The sequence below is a fragment of the Lutra lutra genome, chromosome 6, assembly GCF_902655055.1.
Source record: "Lutra lutra chromosome 6, mLutLut1.2, whole genome shotgun sequence".
In the NCBI taxonomy this organism is placed as follows: domain Eukaryota; kingdom Metazoa; phylum Chordata; class Mammalia; order Carnivora; family Mustelidae; genus Lutra; species Lutra lutra.
In genome coordinates, this window is record NC_062283.1 from 87,817,023 (window position 1) to 87,834,581 (window position 17,559).

The window sequence follows — 17,559 nt, forward strand, 5'->3', positions numbered from 1 at the left end:
GACAGGATATTAAGCATGCATTATGACTAAGTGATGATTCAGCTACTGACAGACCGGCCCTACGTGGGAGGTGCTAGCTACGGGTCAGGCAATCAGCAACCACGGGGATGTCTGTACCAGCTTTTCTAGTACCACCAAGAGTTGGGAAGTGGTGGTCCAGGCCTGCTAAATCGAGAAAGGTGAATGATGATTCAACAAAACCACCTGGGGACAGAATGTAAGACAATGATTTTTCAAAGTAAATAATAATAATAAAAAAAGGTTATTAGACTCACACAGATGAAAAAGAACTCACACGCTATATAAAATTCAAGGTGTATTGAATTTACAGTACAAAAATAAAGCCTCTCACTGGTCCAAATTTCAGTGTGATTTTACGTCTGTTCGAGAACAAGGGAATGGCTGAGACATTCCTGGCTCTGGTTTCAGAACCTGCGCTTTCTCCTGCAGAACATTAACGCTGCACACGCTTTATGGTCCGAACACACAGGCTCAGAGTATCAATTCTGATCAGTCAATACTGCTATGATTCTTCCAGAGAAGATGATAAAATCGGCTAACTTATTCCATCATCCTGGAATCCTAATGCAAATGATTATTTAAAATAATAAAGTGTGCAAACTGCATGTTTTCTTAGAAATACTGCATAGATTTCTATCTCTTCAAGGAATTGTGTAACAGAAGAGAAAAGCAGCCTGTGTTAAAGGAGATGAACCTTATCTTCTTACCTCCATCACCCTCTTATCCTCAAACAAGTAGGAGCAGAATTTATAGTTTAATTATTTCAGCACAATTTTTGTTTTGGAAACACAGGCTTAGAGAAAAGCAACTGCCCTTTTGATGTCCAGGAAGAAAGGAGTGATTTTCCAAAGCAATCAAGATTTGTGTACCTGCACTGTGGATGTTGGGGCTCCCATGGAGCGGGCCTCCCCATGACCACCGGTTAGGTTTCTGTTTTGGCTTCTGGCTCCTTTCCATCGTCCGTCGTACAACAGCTTCATGGCGTTCCTTAAATGGAACAGAGGAGCAGTGATCAGATCCAGCCTGGTTATTGGAGGCTTCTTCAACTGAAGGCAGAATGGAGTAAAGGCAATACTGAGATTTTAACTGGAGGACTCCTACCTCCTAACCTTTACACCTTATCTCAGGACAGGAATAACATCAGCCTGGGAGGGTTACGAAAAGCATCAGGTTCCAGCTGCCAGAGCCCCTGGGGAAGGATGGGTACTTAAATCAGCAACCCTTGTTATTACTACCCAGAGCACGGTGCATTCACATAGGCACGGTGGCGCAGGTCTTAGCTTGAGCAGATGCTGAACAAATGTGGTACCGTATCTTAAAAAACAACGGCATTGAGAATATGAGCGGGTGGGTAAGCCCGACTCCTTGACGTACGAAGCTGTGACTTACTCATTCTGAGTCTACACGTTCATTTTTGCAGAAACTGACATATAAACACTCAAGGGTTGAGTAACGACTAAATGAGCCAATCTATGTGAAAACTTTTGCACGTGGGAAAGCCTGATAGTTTCACACAAATGAACAGAACACAAGTAAGTTACCGCTCTAGTCCACGGACCTGGGCTTTTGAAGTTTTTAGGGAAGTAACTGTAGCAATCATACCATTTGCTACCTGCCCTCTGTACCCCAACCTCTCCAGAAGCTGTGGTTATCTATAAAACTGATGACTTAATGCTGCTAGGCATCCCAGTGCCGCAATGGAAGGTTTCACGGTAAACGTGCCGCATTTCTGGAGCAGACAGACCTCCCCTTCACTGCCCGGGGCGGCCTCTTACTTTGTCCTCCTCCAGCCTCTGCCTCCTCTTCTCCTCCACAGCAGCCCTCCTCCGCTCCTCCTTCAGCCTCTGTTCTTCTAGCTTCTTCTTCCGCTCTTCCAGGTGCTTTTCATAGTGCAGCCGGGCTCGCTCTTCCCTTTCTAACCAGATGATTTCTCTTGCAGCTTCAGGAGGGAAAACAAGGGTAATCATGCACAGGCTGGCTCAGAACTAGGACTGGTACTAGGGTGCCTCAGTCGGTTAAATGGTGGACTCCTGATTTAGGCTCAGGGATGATCTCGGGGTGGTGAGATTGAACCCTGGGGTTCTACGCTGGGCGTGGAGCCTGCTTAAGTCTCTCCCTGTCCCTCTGCCCTCACCCCCCACCCCTCCCCCTGCTTGCCTGCACTCCCAACAGAAAAACAAGAAAGTGTACATAGGTAGTACTGTATAAATGGGCCACATTGAACAAATATGGGTTCTTTGGTTTTGTATTTGCGAAGCCTGGCCTTTGCTCTCCTTCAATTTTGAGGAAAAAAAGGCCACTGTTAATTTATAGCATAATCTGATATGCTAGCAATGAGGTCTAAGAAGATGCACTGAATTCTACTCTTCAGGAATCACTACAGTCCTCTCGTTTGGTGTGTTACCCTGATACAATGCCCTCAAAACCAATAGTACCATTCATCTCTCTTTTAAAAAATGTGATATCTGTCATATCATAAGCTATGACTACAGTTGTTTAAACAGAGAACTGGTTCTCTGAAAGTATTAACAGAATTTGGGAGAAAATCCCCAGAATGGATAGCTGATAAAAGATATATTAAACGCCTTACAGATTTATCGCACTGAGTCAGCTAAGTGCTGTGAGAGAGTAAAGAAGCAGCTCTATTCTGGTTAGATAAATCGGACTATTAATATCATAGACTGAATGAAAATACACAATTCAGAAAGTATTGTTCAGGGATGGAGTGACTCTTTTCTCCTTTACATGTACATGGTTCTTCCTCATCTTAGGGGAATACATACCCAACAAAACTCTTTTCTTCTTCTTTTCTTCTTCATTTTTTTTTTTAGTACAATGCTTCCTTGACCCGTGATAACTAGACAGATCTTTAATATGAGCTATTAACACTGTTTGAAAAAGTGTCCAAACAAATTTAGAGCACAAGCCTTGAGGATAATACATGGCATATAAGTTAAAATGTTATTTTTTAAGAGAAAAAAAATCAAAATTCAGAACATTTCAATTTCCTCTAAATGTTTATTACTAAAGATCCTACATTTCTGCTACCAATAAATGTTTCCAAAGATGTTCATTCGAGGAGACAAATCTACTGAAAACCATCTGAACTGACTTCACTTGTGTGAAAAGTCAAGAAAAATCCAAGATGAGTTTATCTTGTGACAGCACTCATGGTGGTGGCAGAGAGAACGGGGTTCTCCCAGCAGCTTTTGTCACTAATGGGTGGTGAGATCTTAAGACACACTCATTTGAATTTTAGTTTTCTCTTGCCTAAAAGATGTAGGAATTGATTTTCAAGGTTTCTTCCAAGTTTAAAAGTCCATGGTGCTAAAGAAATTCTCAAGCCCAAGCTGAAAATTTACTTTAAGTAGAAGCACATAGCATGTGCTCAATAAATGTTTGCCGAGTGAGTGAATAAATAAAAACACTATGAGAATACACATTGATAGTAACAGGTGGGAAACATAATTCTAACGTGTTGTTTTTTTTTAAAGAAGATTCTTTTTTTTTTTTTAAGACTTTATTTATTTATTTGACAGAGAGAAATCACAAGTAAGCAGAGAGGCAGGCAGAGAGAGAGGAGGAAGCAGGCTCCCTGCTGAGCAGAAAGCCTTATGTGGGGCTCGAACCCAGGACCTGGGATCGTGACCTGAGCTGAAGGCAGCGGCTTAACCCACTGAGCCACCCAGGCGCCCCTAATTCTAACGTGTTTTAAGGGTGATTTTACTGTGATCAAACACACTTGTGCATGTAATATCTTTTGGTTTCATATGTGGGCATACCTTACCAATAAGCTTTCAATGATATTACACATTTTAATTCATTTAAAAAGATGGATTTACAGTGATTGACTTCTGTCAAAGCTTAAACAGTACAAAATATTTAAAGGCAAAATGAAGGTCTTCCTTTAACCCCACACCCTCTTCTATTCCACCTTTACCTTTTGTATAAATGTAAAAAAAAAAATCCATATATACTGTAGCACAGTACACCATCTGCTCTGTGTCTTGCTTTATTCACTGAAAATATATCTTAGAGATCTTTGCATAGCAACACATAAAACATGAATCCAACAACCTTTTTAATGGCTATATAATATTCCACCATCTACATATCTTATTTTATATAACCAGATACTTATTGATAGATTATCTAAGTTCCCAGTATTTTACCAGTTCAGACCTGGGATGACATTGGACTATCACCACCTCTGTAGACACATGAACATATCCATGTAGAAGTAGAATTGCTGAATCAAAGGGAATATACACTTCAAATTTTGATAGCTAGTGTCATACTATCCTCTGCGGAGGTCACACCAATTTACACTCCCACTGAGAGTGGATGAGGATCCCAGGCAGAAAAAAGAAATGGATTTGCACCCTGCAACCTGAGACAGGCAGTATGATATAAGTATGATAGATCTATTCCTTAACTCTTAGTTTCTAACTACATAGTCTTTGACTTTTATACCCACGTTGAGGAAAACTTCAGATTCTTTGGGGACATTTCTGAATGTAATATTGTCTTTTCCTGTAAGATATCCCAGAAGCCAAAAGACAAAATTAAAAAAAAGTTTATGGAATTTTAAGTATTTTTTCAAAGGTAAATTTGTAAAATTAGAGCTCATCAGTTCACAGATTAATATTCCTTAAATAATGTTTTTCATCAGGCTACTTTCTTGCTCATGAATATTTGTGATTATTTTCTCATTAAACTGAAGCTCCACAATTTCTGAAGTCCTCCCTAAGCTTGGCCTTAATATGCTTCTGCATTGCTCTCCAAAATGGCCTCTTAATTCTAATTAGACCTACTTCCTTGCTGCCCCTCCCAAACAACCCATCGTTCTTCCATCTCTTCGTTCCAGTTGTTGCCCTGTTGAGAAAGTTGCCATCATTGTTTATCCAAACTGATCCATCCTTTAAGGCAGTGGTCTTATATTTCAGAATCATATTGGGGTGTGTGTGGAGGGGGGAGAGTATTAGTTAAAATGCAAATTCCTGGGCTCTAACCCTCCTATTCAGATTTACCAATTTTAGGACAGGGCCAGGGAATCTGAATTTTGAACAAACCTCCCAGGTGATTCTGGGTGGTCCCAAGTGGTCTACTGATGGGATTTGGAGGCACACTGCCTTCAAGGTCTTCAGGAGCTTTGACTCCTCTGGGGGTGAGGGGGCGGGTAATGCTGCTCTTATGACATCTACCACAAACTTCAGCATTTCTTCTATTTTAATTTCTAGGTAGCAAAGGTTTTCATGGTTCTCCCTCCTTCCCCCCACTCACCACAGTGATTCTCATAACTAGAACCTATGAAGGGTCTTCATAGTTACTTCCTGATTCATTGGGAACTACTTCCTGATTCATTCACCTATAAATGTGTGGTCTTGGGCAAGTTACTTAACCTCCCAATGCCCCACTTTGTCAGGGTAAATCATGGATAAATATAGGACCTTCCTCACAGAATCACTGTAAGGACTAAAAGAATAATTATGGTTAACATAGTTTTAGAATAGTTCTCTGTGCTTATTAAACACTCAGTAAATATTAGTTGTTACTGCCAAATTGTCATCACCATCATCATTGTGGTTTCAATTCAGAAAACTAAATGTAGTTCTTAAGATTGTGCTATAAATCACAACAGGGTTAGATGTTTTAATAATAATAATAATAATAATAATAATAATTTTATCTCAAATAATCTTTTTAAAGAAATAATATTTCTTTAGCCATCTAACTCTAATTGAGTTCTCCTTCAATTTTCTTCCAGGAAGTGGAGATCTTATTGCAGTGCCCTTAAACACTTCTACAGAGAACAGGCAAACAATGGTGAAATAGCAAACAAGGTTTCTCATAAGACTGCAGAGTGTGCTGGTGATTGCCAAGTTTATTACCAAGTGCAGATCCTGGATCATGTGCTCTTTTCAATTGCAGGATAATATACAAAATATTTCAATTATTTAATAACTGCAAGTTAGTTTATTCTAAGAGGTTTAGTTATTTAAAATATTCCCTATGGATAATAGGTAATGTCAAAGTCTTAAATTTTCTCATTCAGAAATAAGAGTTCTGAACACAAGAAAATAATCAACGAACTGCTATGGACTGAACTGTGTCCCTCCCCACTCAGCCCCTAAATTCAAATGTTGAAGGCTTAATGTTCAATGTGACTGTATTGGGAGACAGGGCCTTTTGGAGGTAATCATGTTTAAATGGGTTATAAGGGGCCCTAATGAGGTCTAAATGAGGTCATAAGTGGGGCCCTAATCCAATAGGTTTGGTGTTCTTATAAAAAGAGAACCACAGAGCTCACTCTCCCTTTCTTTGTTCTTATAGGAAAGACCAGGTGAGAATAAGGTATGTCTGCAAGCCAGAAAAGAGGTCTTACCAGAAAGTGAGCTCTGCCAGAACCTTGATCTTGGACTTTACAGCATCCAGAATGATGGGAAAATAAATCTCTGTTATTTAAAACCCCCAATCTATGGTATTTGTTATGGCAACCCAAGCAGAATAACACAACACTTGGTTCCTACTTAAATCATTAATGATCACTCATTTCATAGATGCAGCTGTATAAAAGGATAGCATGTCCAGAAAAGGAATCATAATGAATATTATTAACCTTGACTCTTGTGAAGTTTTAATGTTTCCCTGGACTCTGGGATCATGATATAAAATGAAATGAAAGTCCACGGCAGTCCCTGAAATACTGGGTGTTAATAAATCAGTCCTGTCCCTGAGCTGCTGTTGCCAGGAGTATACTTCAATGACACTAACAGTATGTCAGTGCCATGCAAAGGGGACACTGCGACAGTATGAGTGCCACAAAAAGCAGAAATCCACTATCAGTCTGGATTCCACTTAGAAACACACAGCGACTCTTGTACGAAAAGAAATTTAAAATGAAAGGCAAGTACTGTCACGGATAAAGCATGTCTTGGGCTTCACAGCAATGTGGGTCCAGCCTTAGGCCTGCCACTCACCATTTACGTGCCACTGAGCAAGGGATTTCTGTGGTCTCGCATCCTCACATGGCAATGGCACCATCTTTCTGACAGGGTCTTGGTGGGCTCACGGTAACAAGTGGAGCGCTTAGCACAGTGCCATGTACACAGCAGGAGCTCAGTAAATGTAGATAATTATCAGGAGCGAATCTTTATGACAATCAAACCAATTCCTGCCCTACACCACAGAGAGGATACAGCCAATGGGAAGAACAAAGATAGGAAGCGTACCCGTGGGTGGGTGACTCCCCATGCCAGTCACGATCAGCAATCTAGTGCCCAGCCTGGTCCTTCTGAACAGGCTTCCATCTGTGTGAGCACATGTGTCACTACTACGTGATGGAAAGAAAAAAAAAGTGGCATTCAGAGAGTAGAGCAAAGTTATCACCTCACCTCTGAAACATGCAGATGGGCTGTCTCCGTTTCACATGAAGACACAGAAGGATATGAATTGGTTACTGGTAATGCTGGGCACTAGCATTGTCAGTAATACCTTGAAGAATCGGAAAATGACCAGTGCTAAATTTCTGAGTTCAGGATTTGGTTCTGCTAGTAATTTTGTGTGACCTTGGGATAATAAGCCAACCTAATTCACCTCTAAATTAGAGTGTGTGTACAAAATGATCTCCCAGATCTTTTCCGATCAACATCCAAAACTCAATTTTTGTTTTTACTTTGGAGGAGGTGTGTGGAATTACTATTAGGTCTCCTTTTGTTTTGATTTTGACTGTTAACATTTTCATCGTTATGCTTTATCTCAACAATTATTGAGATTACCTGCATTTCCAGTTTAAAAGTAGATCTGATGGATGAGCTAAAGAGTTAAAGGATTGTATGACTTCCAAGCCAAGAGACTTGTATTAGGCCTTAGTGTTAATTCCAAGCTTTCTAAACTCTTCTTCCACTCCCGTCTCGTTGGATTGATATACCAGAGGTCTGCCTGGTAGCAACTGTGACCTTGCAGGACGCTCACACTGTCTCCTGCTCCCGAAGGGTCTTCCCACTCTGCCTGTTTCTCAGCATACAGCAGCGGGCCTGATGGGATCGAGGGGCTGGGGTAGCAGTTTATACCTTGGAAGACCAAGAGCCTTCCCCATACACAGACTGAAGGACTTTTGATATAAGAAAGCAATACTATCCAGGACTCATGTCTCCAGAGCCAGGCTTAAAGGAGGGTTCAGTCTCTGCTAAAGTATACGGAGTTTTGCTAAAGCATAGAAATCAATGATGGTCCTTGGAATTTTTTAGTTATTACCTCAACCCCAATCCACTTTCACTTCTTAAGCGTTGCTATCCTCCTCACCTGGCTGCTTTACTGAGCCCTGCCTTGCCCTGCCCTGCTGGACCAGGAAACACAAATATCCCTCTCCCCTTGTCTTCCCCCAGCTCGGAAACATTAGGCTTCTTCAATCCCAGGCATCGGAGTCTATATCTGTGGCATCACATGGCCGGCCATCCTCATCTTCTCACCATCACCGCCATGGTGAGATGTCTTCAGTTCTCCCTTTGCGCTCATGCCAAAGTGATCTGCAGGCATTATCTTTTTTTTTTTTTTTTTTTAAATAGGGGAAAAGCTCTTTTTTTTTTTTTTTAAAGATTTTTATTTATTTATTTATTTATTTGACAGAGAGATCACAAGTAGGCAGAGAGGCAGGCAGAGAGAGAGGAGGAAGCAGGCTCCCTGCCGAGCAGAGAGCCCGATGCGGGGCTCGATCCCAGGACTCTGAGATCATGACCCGAGCTGAAGGCAGCGGCTTAACCCACTGAGCCACCCAGGTGCCCCTGCAGGCATTATCTTTACAGCCACTCAATGAGGCAGATGCTGCTATTAAGCTCACTTTATCATGAGCAGTCTGGGACCCAGAGAAGTGGTATAACCTGCCTGATGCCTCACAGTAAATCAGTGGTGGATCTGGAATTCAAACTATGGACTGTCTGCTTCTGGAAGCAAACACTGAGCCATTATGTTGAAGGACATGCTTTGCAATGCCTCCCAGGGACTAACCTGCTGTTCTAGATTGGGACAAGCTGGTCATCCAACGTGAAGACCCTGATCTCCTAATGTCACTCTTAGCCTTTATCCTCTTCTGTTTACAAGACCCCTTACTTTTCAGATTTTAAGATCTTTTCATCTTCAGCCTCAAAGGCAAAGTCTGTTTCAGAGGAAGAAATAATGGCTGCTTAGTCAGAATGATTCATTCATTTATGGTAAAGCTTCAGGCTCTAAGTTACCAAATCCAACCTGCAACAAGCATTTATTCCTCCCAGTCCCGAGCTTGACTCATGATACAGTCGCTGAGGTATGTGTGCGCTCATGTCTGTATCCCTCCCACTGCTGTGCAGTCAGAGCCCATTGCTGTTCACGGCCTGCCTGGTGGCCTGGAGGGCTTTTGTACTTTATGTTCATTAAGTGACAACTTCAGGAGACCCGATGCCAAGACTAACCACAGATCGGTCAAACTTCTACCCAGTAGCAATTTGGTTTAGAAAGACTGCTTTCCCAAAGCTCACCCTGTTTTGTGGATAGTCTGGTCAAAACCAAAAACTGGGCTAATCGAATAATGTGAAATGTGAAATCAGAGGCAGCTTTACTTATGACTTTAATCGGTACAGCATTATTGGTGGTTTACTAATTAGTCCTAATCCCCCATCAATATTTTTGAGATGAATGCTCAAGCCAGGCTGAAATGATCATTTATCTCTTGGCCACACTTGGATTAACAGTGCTGTCCCTGTGTTGAAAACACACTGTTATTAAGGAGATTTAAAAAAGAAGAAAAAAAAAAGACAAAGTAAAAAAGCTATGACCGGAAGGGCAAAGAAGTCTGGTAAAAATTATCCACAGAAAGAAACTCAAATAAAAGTTGACTGACATTTGTTCGAAGTTCCAAAATCTTTTTTATATTATCTTTGTGATTTCTAACACAGTATGAGAGATCTCTTGTACAAGTTTGAACTTAGCTATAAAACCCCTATGTTGAATACACTGAAGGATAGATTTTATAAACAAATTTTTCTTTGTGAGATATGCGAATCAATCACACAATTCTGATAATCTTTCATGATGTCACAGAACCCCAGAAAGCCCCAGTTGGCAATGTGACTCCATTCATGCCAAAACTTCAAGCTTAATCTGTATCATTTTAAGAAAAGGGGTTGAACCATGTATCTCCTTGGGTGCAGAAAATTTTTCACCTGTGAAAGAGTTCTTAAATATTCTCTTGAATTTGTCAGTAGGGCTGTCAGTTTTATAACATACATGAAAATCCAACAGTTTTAAGGCACAACTAGTGTATAGATGACCTTGTCCCTCTGAGACAATGTTTAAGAATAAGAATCCAAGACCTGTTCGACTGACCTATTACAGCGGCAGGTATTATCTGATAATTTGGTAATGTCTTAGCAAATCTGCAGTACACCTGTCACATTTGTCTGTGCTTATGTTAACATGCATAGACTTACTACTCATTTACCATTCGACGACAATGGTTAGACATCGACTATGGGCCAGGCACTATTAATAGGTACTGGGCTCCAGAAATGACAAAATGACACAAGTACTTTCTCTCGTGGAGCTTATACCCCAGTGGGGGCAGACAGATAATAAACAAGTGAGTAAAAATACACACATGCTTGGATGTTGAGAGTAATATCAAAGACATATTAAAGACATGCTTAAATATGCTCTGGCAGAAAGAAAATCCATCTACTTATCACAATGTAAAAATAAAACACATGCCCTTCTATAAAATAAATTACATTAACAATTATGGCAGGCCCACACAATAAAAAGGACAACCATGGTGTTAATTTGCTGCTAAATGTGATAATGCAATGTATAATGTTGTTTGGCCCATTATTATTATTAATATTTCATGAAAAGACTGCAGAGTAAGGAAAGTCTGCAAATATTTACTACACGTCTGTTGAATAATTAGTACCATGCCATGTACTGGGATACAAAGAACTAGCAAATTATAGTCAATCACACCCTTTAAAAGTTTAACATACACGCAACCAGGAGGTTATATAAATCCAACTAGGAAAAGTTCATAAGGGCAAACAACAGCATTAGAATGCAAGCTAAAATATGAGGTTATGCAAAACCGACCGCAGAGTGAGAAAATGATCAATTTCTGAAAGGGGGGAAAGGCCATGAAGAGTAGAAAGGGCTTCAAAAAGAGGGAGTGGCCCTAACTGCAACACAGCTGGAGAGATGCGGTACATCTGCGAGATGGTTCTGGTGAGCTGGACCTGAATTTATGAAGGCCTGGATGGGTCTGATAGCACAGGCAGCAGATCTGAAGGCAGGGACCTGACATTTATCTTGAAGATAGCATCAGCTATTCTTATGACTAAGTGGACTTAGGGACAGAGAGAATGTGGCAACTTCCACCCAACTACTAGGCTCCAGACGCTGAAGCTCCAGCTCCGGGACTAGGCTGAGTCCAACTCACCACTGGCAACTTCAAGTGGCCCAACAGGCCAGAGTGGAGACTAGTGAGGGCCTAGCACTGGGACCCCAAGGAAAAGAAAAAAATGTTTTATAATGCAAAAGATCCAACAGCTAAGACTAGTGGTCAGGAAGATGCCAGTGCCTCCAGCAATAGGACCATTACCAAGCACAGCTGAAAGACATTACTGCTTGGGGCCAGAAAAATACTGGTACAATTGACCGGGCCGCAAATATCACCCAGAGGAATTGGTTTTGGAATGAGAGTTGATGAGCCAGTTGTACAGAAGCTGACTTTTAGATAATGGGGAAGCATCGACCGCCTTAGGAGCAAATGAATGTGTAGAACCCATGTCATCAAAAAAGGAGAGTCGGAACCCATGTGCACAAATGAAATTTTTTTCCCTTACGGAAAAAAACAAAATTAAAGCTTGGAAGAGAGTTGGCGAAAAAAAGATACAGAGGTCAAGAGAAGGGAGTTTGAAGGAATGGCCTGAAGAGACTCAGATAGAAGGGAGTGGTTAGGGGGATTCCTTCACGGAGAAAGCGTTTAAGACTGAAAAATACAGCTTTCAGAGTATTTGTGCTCAACCAAATGGACAGAACAGCCCCAAACATGAAGAATTATGCCTGGTTTTATGTGATAAATTGAAGGATAATGTAGAAAGACTAAGCCACATGACCCAATCCCACCATAAAAGCATTAAAGCAGAGATTTAACCCAAAGAAAGTTATGAGGAGGTCCTCTCTATTTACAGAATAGTACAAACATGACATGCCACCCAAAACAAAGGGAACTTTATTCTCCCTCTCCACTTTGCTTTTTTGAAACTGTGGATTAAAACAAAAAATGTTAATGATTTCAATGTCAGTTGCAACCTACATCCAACACTGAGTAATCAATCTCAATGGCCAATCATTTAAAACTTTGCTGGAATTTATGGAGTGTACTCCAATTTTTTTTCCCCCCTTAAACTTGAAAAGCGTTACAGTTTGAAAGCCTGGTAACAGTTGGTACTACCAACTGTTTTTGCTTTTAAAAAGCACAGTCCAGAGATCTGATACTGACATTTCCTTACCCCTTCTTTTTAAAAATATTCCACTGTCATTACAGTTTTTGCAAAGCACAGTTTAAGGGTAGTTGCTCAGGCATGCCCTTCGATTTTTAGTACTAAAGATTTTTTTTAGAAATCAACTTTAGAGACTGCAAGGCACAATTTAAGTTAGGTGCTAGGCTTTAGGTAACACTTTTACAAAAATATATGTATGTGTGCTTACATGTATGTTTATTCATGTATTTATGAAGATTGAAGAGAGCCTCTCAAGATTTAATTGCTGCTATGACCGATTACATGGAAAAAATCAGGCAAAAAGACATTGCTTTAAAATTTAAAAAGAAAATGCAGTTAATGCAAATAAAAAATAAAAATTAAGACTGATATATTTCATGAAAACTATGATTTTTAACAACAAAAAGAGATCAGAATTAAGGAAGCCATGACATTTAACATGGCAGGGAAAAGAAGAAAAACTATGTCTATAATATGTTGGCTCACTATAACAGTCCAGGTGTAATAACAGGATAATATAATCACCTGAAAACTACTTCGACCCATGTAATAAAATCCGTGAAGCATGATGGCTTCCTTTAGCAAATGCCTTTTCCCACATATCCCTGTGTCACTGTTCTATGATCTCTGTCTCTTCCACCCTCCTGGACAGCACTTCCACATCCTCTCGTGGGAAACTCTGGTGGCACGTGACACCCACAGGCTGGTTGGGTGCTTCTGTGGGTTCTCACCAACCCGTGTGCATACTCCTTCAATAACACCTCCTAGTATAATTGCTGTGGGTTTATCTCCCTCCCCATGTATCCTGCAGCTGGCCTTTGAAGGGTGGGTCTCAATCTCGATCTTTTGAACACAATACCCAGCAAACAAGGTTTTTGAGTTTATAAATTAGTAAGTAGTGTGCTGCCCTGTGGATATGAATTAAAATGTGGGGTTTCCTTTTAAGACAAATATCGAGCCACTCAACATACAGAACTAGGCAACTTGTAGGAGACTGTGTAGGTTCAAAGCTATAGGTCTTGTAACTTCATAGCATAAGAAGTGAAATCATTTTTGTTTGACTAGCATGTTAATACATTCCACAAAACTAAAAAAAAAGGAAAAGGAAAAAACCAAACAGTGCTTGGCTTTGAAAGACAAACCCAAACAGAAAGGTCTGAGTTACTGTGTAAAAGCTGACTCACAATGGGATTTAAATCATAAAGTGGTGGTCTCCTGATCCTCTGGAGTTACTTCTACTCTAGCAGGTGGGAATTCATGCTGCAACTCTAAGGAGAGACAGGACGGTTAAGACCTGACCCGGCTGGATGGGACAGAGAGGGGAGAGAACTCAACAGCTAATCCTTGGACCCATCCAAAGACAGTGCAAATACCAGCCATCTCAGAGCAGATGGGCAGTTGCTTCTTTGTGCTTTCTGCTTGGGTTGCTCTGCCTTTCCTCTGTTCTGATCTACTTGTCAAACCAACCTGAATCAGGGAGCAGTGGGCATACCTCCCAGGAGCAAGAGACCCAGGCTGCAGAGTATGTGGGGGAAAGCATCAGCCTGAGGTTCCACCAGGAACCCACCCGCCTGCAGCAAGCCTATCAGCGACAGGGAACTTCAAGCCTGGGCAGAAAGCTAGGCACACAAAAGCAGCAGAGCTCAATCCCTTCCACCAAGTTGTTGAAATTTGTGTCAAAAAGACTTGGTAGCAAAAGAAGTGACCTGGCATGCCCATTATGGCAAAGGAGAGAACAACGCCCTTGTTGGAAGAATTAAGTAATGTCAGTAGACTTCTGAAAACCAGCGTCCCGTCAATTTCACAGATTTGGGTTTTTGGATTAGAACAATAGAAAAGATGGGGTACACATGCTGGGTTCTCCCACCGAAACATGAATTCTTACAAAATGCAGTGGAACTCTAGAAAAGTTAGGGGTCATCCACTGGGAACATGCTGATAACCGCAGTCAGTCCTAGTTTTAAATGACAGAGACATTCTGCAACACTGAGACAAGCTAACCGGACATTTCGTCTTTCCAAGGTACTTAAGGAGAGCATCCTGTTTTAGCAGTTTGGCATAAATGGACATCAAAGTAAAGGAGGAGTTAGCATGAGCATCCTTGCTCAGTGTTCTAGAGGACACTGATGCTTTGATCTTGGCTTCCTGGTAAGGTCATCCCTGGGACACAGCTCTCCAGGTGACGGTATGGCCAATACCACAGTTGCTAACCTTTCACAAAGACCTTAGGTAGCAAAAGAAAAATCAGACGGCTCAGCACTAGGTTCTGCACTCTTCTGGCAGCAAGGCTGGTAGCATCCGTCTATAAATTCAGCAGCAGGGTTATTTTATTATGGGATGCAGGAAGTGCCCCAGTAGTGTACACTCTCATGACTCTTCTTCACATAAAAGAGAACCATAAGCTTACTGTCCTTGTGTGTTGTTTTTTTTTTTAAAGCTGTAAAATGTAAGCTGAGCCATCGAGCCTGTCGAACATACATTCTCTCCTGCACCACATTAAACTGTGATTACAATAAAAGAAGAGAAAAGGACCTTAACCCTGGGCTGGGCCTTCCTGTTACTTAGGATTTGGTCCCCTGTTTCTATCACATACTAAATTCTGTTTCACATCCATCTGTACGACTCGCAAAGGCACGTCAGCGAGCATAGTCATTAGAGTGATGTCTGTGTGCGCAATGGTTAAGTGGCCATTAGTCTTGAGGTGAAAGGTAACATCTCAACGACAGTGTCCCTGAAGGAGGGGATGAGGGCTGGGGATGGATACCTAGCTGCTTCTCGCGCTCCTCGCGACGCTCCCTGGCCAGCCGCTGCCGGTCATCGACCCGTAGCACGAGAGGAGGGTCTGCAAAGGAAATAAAACACATAAGCAGAAGAGTGGATTTTCTCTTAACAATATACTTTGATAAATACCTTTTTAGCTAGTAAATTCGATGAATGAGATATTACTATGTCTTACGACAACTGGTACATAGGACTATGGTTTTGGTGATATGCCTTATTATTATGATTTTTTCTGAGAATTTTCAAGCATTTTTCTCCTGTTTAAAAACATTATGTGAGAGTAGATCCTAAGAGTTCTCATCACAAGGAAAAAACCACCCCCCCCCCTTTTTTTCTTTCCTGTATCCTCAGGAGATGAGGGATGTTAACCTGACTGTGGTGATCATTTCACAGCACAGCTAAGTCAAGTCACTGTGCTAAATGCCTTAAACTTATAGCCTGCTCTATGTCAGTTCTAGCTCAACAAAAATGGGAAACAAGTTCTAGAAAAAAAATAAAAAGACACACAGCCAGCCCACCCCCCTCCAAAACCCATGATGTAAAAACATAACTGTAGCCTTTTGACTGTTTCTGTCCAGCAACAGATATGATGCTTGGGTTCCTAAGCTAGTGAACTTCTATCATTTTTATGCTTTAAAAAGTCTGTTCCTCAACAGCAAACAGAATCCTAAGTGAAGTTCTACTGAATAGGGGTTCACCAGCTGAATGCAAAAAGCCCAGCTTTGGAGTCACACAGGCAAGAGTCCACCTTCTGTCCTGTCTCTCACTTGCTAGGTAAATTTGGCTGAGTTACTCACCAACTCTCTTAGTCTCAAGTTAATTAGGGCATGGGTTTCATGGATTCTTTTTTCTCAAGATTTTATGTATTTATTTTAGACAGAGAGAGATGGAGTGAGAGAGAACGAGCATAAGCAGGGGGACCGGCAAGCAGAGGGAGAGGGAGAATCAGGCTTCCCGCTGAGCAGGGAGCCCAATGTGAGACTCAATCCCAGGACCCCGGGATCACGACCTGAGTCCAAGGCAGATGCTTAACTGATGGAGGCACCCAAGCGCCCCCTGCGTTTTGATGTATTACCTACAAAACGAGAATAAATAGAACCAATCTCACATCACTGTAAGAACTAAATGAAATGCTTGAAACGGTGTTAGTTACGTGCCTCACACATAAGCCTCAGTTCACTCATTCATTCACTGACCACATGGTGAATATCAACTCTGCACCAGGCATTGTTCTAGGTGCTGAAAAGAAAGCAATCGAGGAAAAAAAAAAAATCTCTGCCCTTGTGGGGACTGCATTCTATTCAGGGAGAATTTTACGAACAGGATAAATAAGAGATATGGAATGAAAAAAAGGGGCTGGGGCATCTGGGTGGCTCAGCTGGTTAAGTGTCTGACTTTGGCTCAGATCATGATCTCGGGGTCCTGGCATGGAGCCCCATGTGGCTGCTCTGCACTCAGCAGGGAGCCTGCTTCTGCCCCTCCTCTGCCTTGCATGCGTTCTCTAATAAATAGAAAAAAATCTTTAAAAAAATGAAAAAGGGGAAAATATACTGAACGTTAGTTTGAGATAAATGCTAAGGGGACAACAAAGCAATAAAGGGGATTGTGACATGGCAGGAAGGGACGGTTTAACATTTTAGACAAGGGCCAAGGGAGGCCTAACTGGTGTAACTTTTACGTGTAAAACCCTGATGGAAAGGACACATGGATGTGCAGATATTCCAGGAGATGGGAAACAAGCACAAAGGCCCTGAGATTAAGAGCACATAATGTGCTCAAGAAACGGGTAGATCTACGAGCCTGGAGTGGAGTGAGATCGCAAGCAATGGGGCCATGGCACGGGGCTCGCTGGTCACAGGGAGGACTCTGGATGGCACTCCAAGCGAGACACTGCTGCGGGTTTCCCAGCAGAGAGCTATACTAATGTGCTCACTCTGCTACTATATAAACAAGCAAAATGATGATGATGATAATTACCTCAAAATCAGGTTTATTTTCTCTTCTCTTAAATTGACATATTTTTTTTTTAAAGATTTTATTTATTTATTTGACAAGGAGAAATCACAAGTAGGCAGAGAGGCAGGCAGAGAGAGAGGAGGAAGCAGGCTCCCCGCTGAGCAGAAAGCCGGATGTGGGGCTCGAACCCAGGACCTGGGATCATGACCTGAGCCGAAGGCAGCGGCTTAACCCACTGAGCCACCCAGGTGCCCCATAAATTGACATATTTTTAAGA

At 41.6% G+C, this 17,559-nt stretch overlaps 1 protein-coding gene and 1 long non-coding RNA gene across 8 annotated transcripts in view; one reads left to right on the forward strand and one right to left on the reverse strand.

Moving 5' to 3' along the window:
- The window catches only part of MAP7 (microtubule associated protein 7), a 171,618-nt gene that overhangs the window by 40,176 nt on the left and 113,883 nt on the right, over positions 1-17,559 (reverse strand). For all 7 annotated transcript variants that reach the window (XM_047734724.1, XM_047734729.1, XM_047734728.1 and 4 more), the window contains 3 exons: positions 15,310-15,387; positions 1,797-1,960; positions 891-1,008 (listed from right to left, as the gene is read on the reverse strand). In XM_047734724.1, coding sequence (XP_047590680.1) covers positions 891-1,008; positions 1,797-1,960; positions 15,310-15,387 — 360 coding nt within the window. The remainder of the gene's footprint in view (positions 1-890; positions 1,009-1,796; positions 1,961-15,309; positions 15,388-17,559) is intronic.
- Positions 110-6,484, forward strand: LOC125103010 (uncharacterized). Its single transcript, XR_007128258.1, has 3 exons — positions 110-217; positions 5,789-5,892; positions 6,355-6,484. It is a non-coding gene; the product is annotated as an uncharacterized LOC125103010 (long non-coding RNA).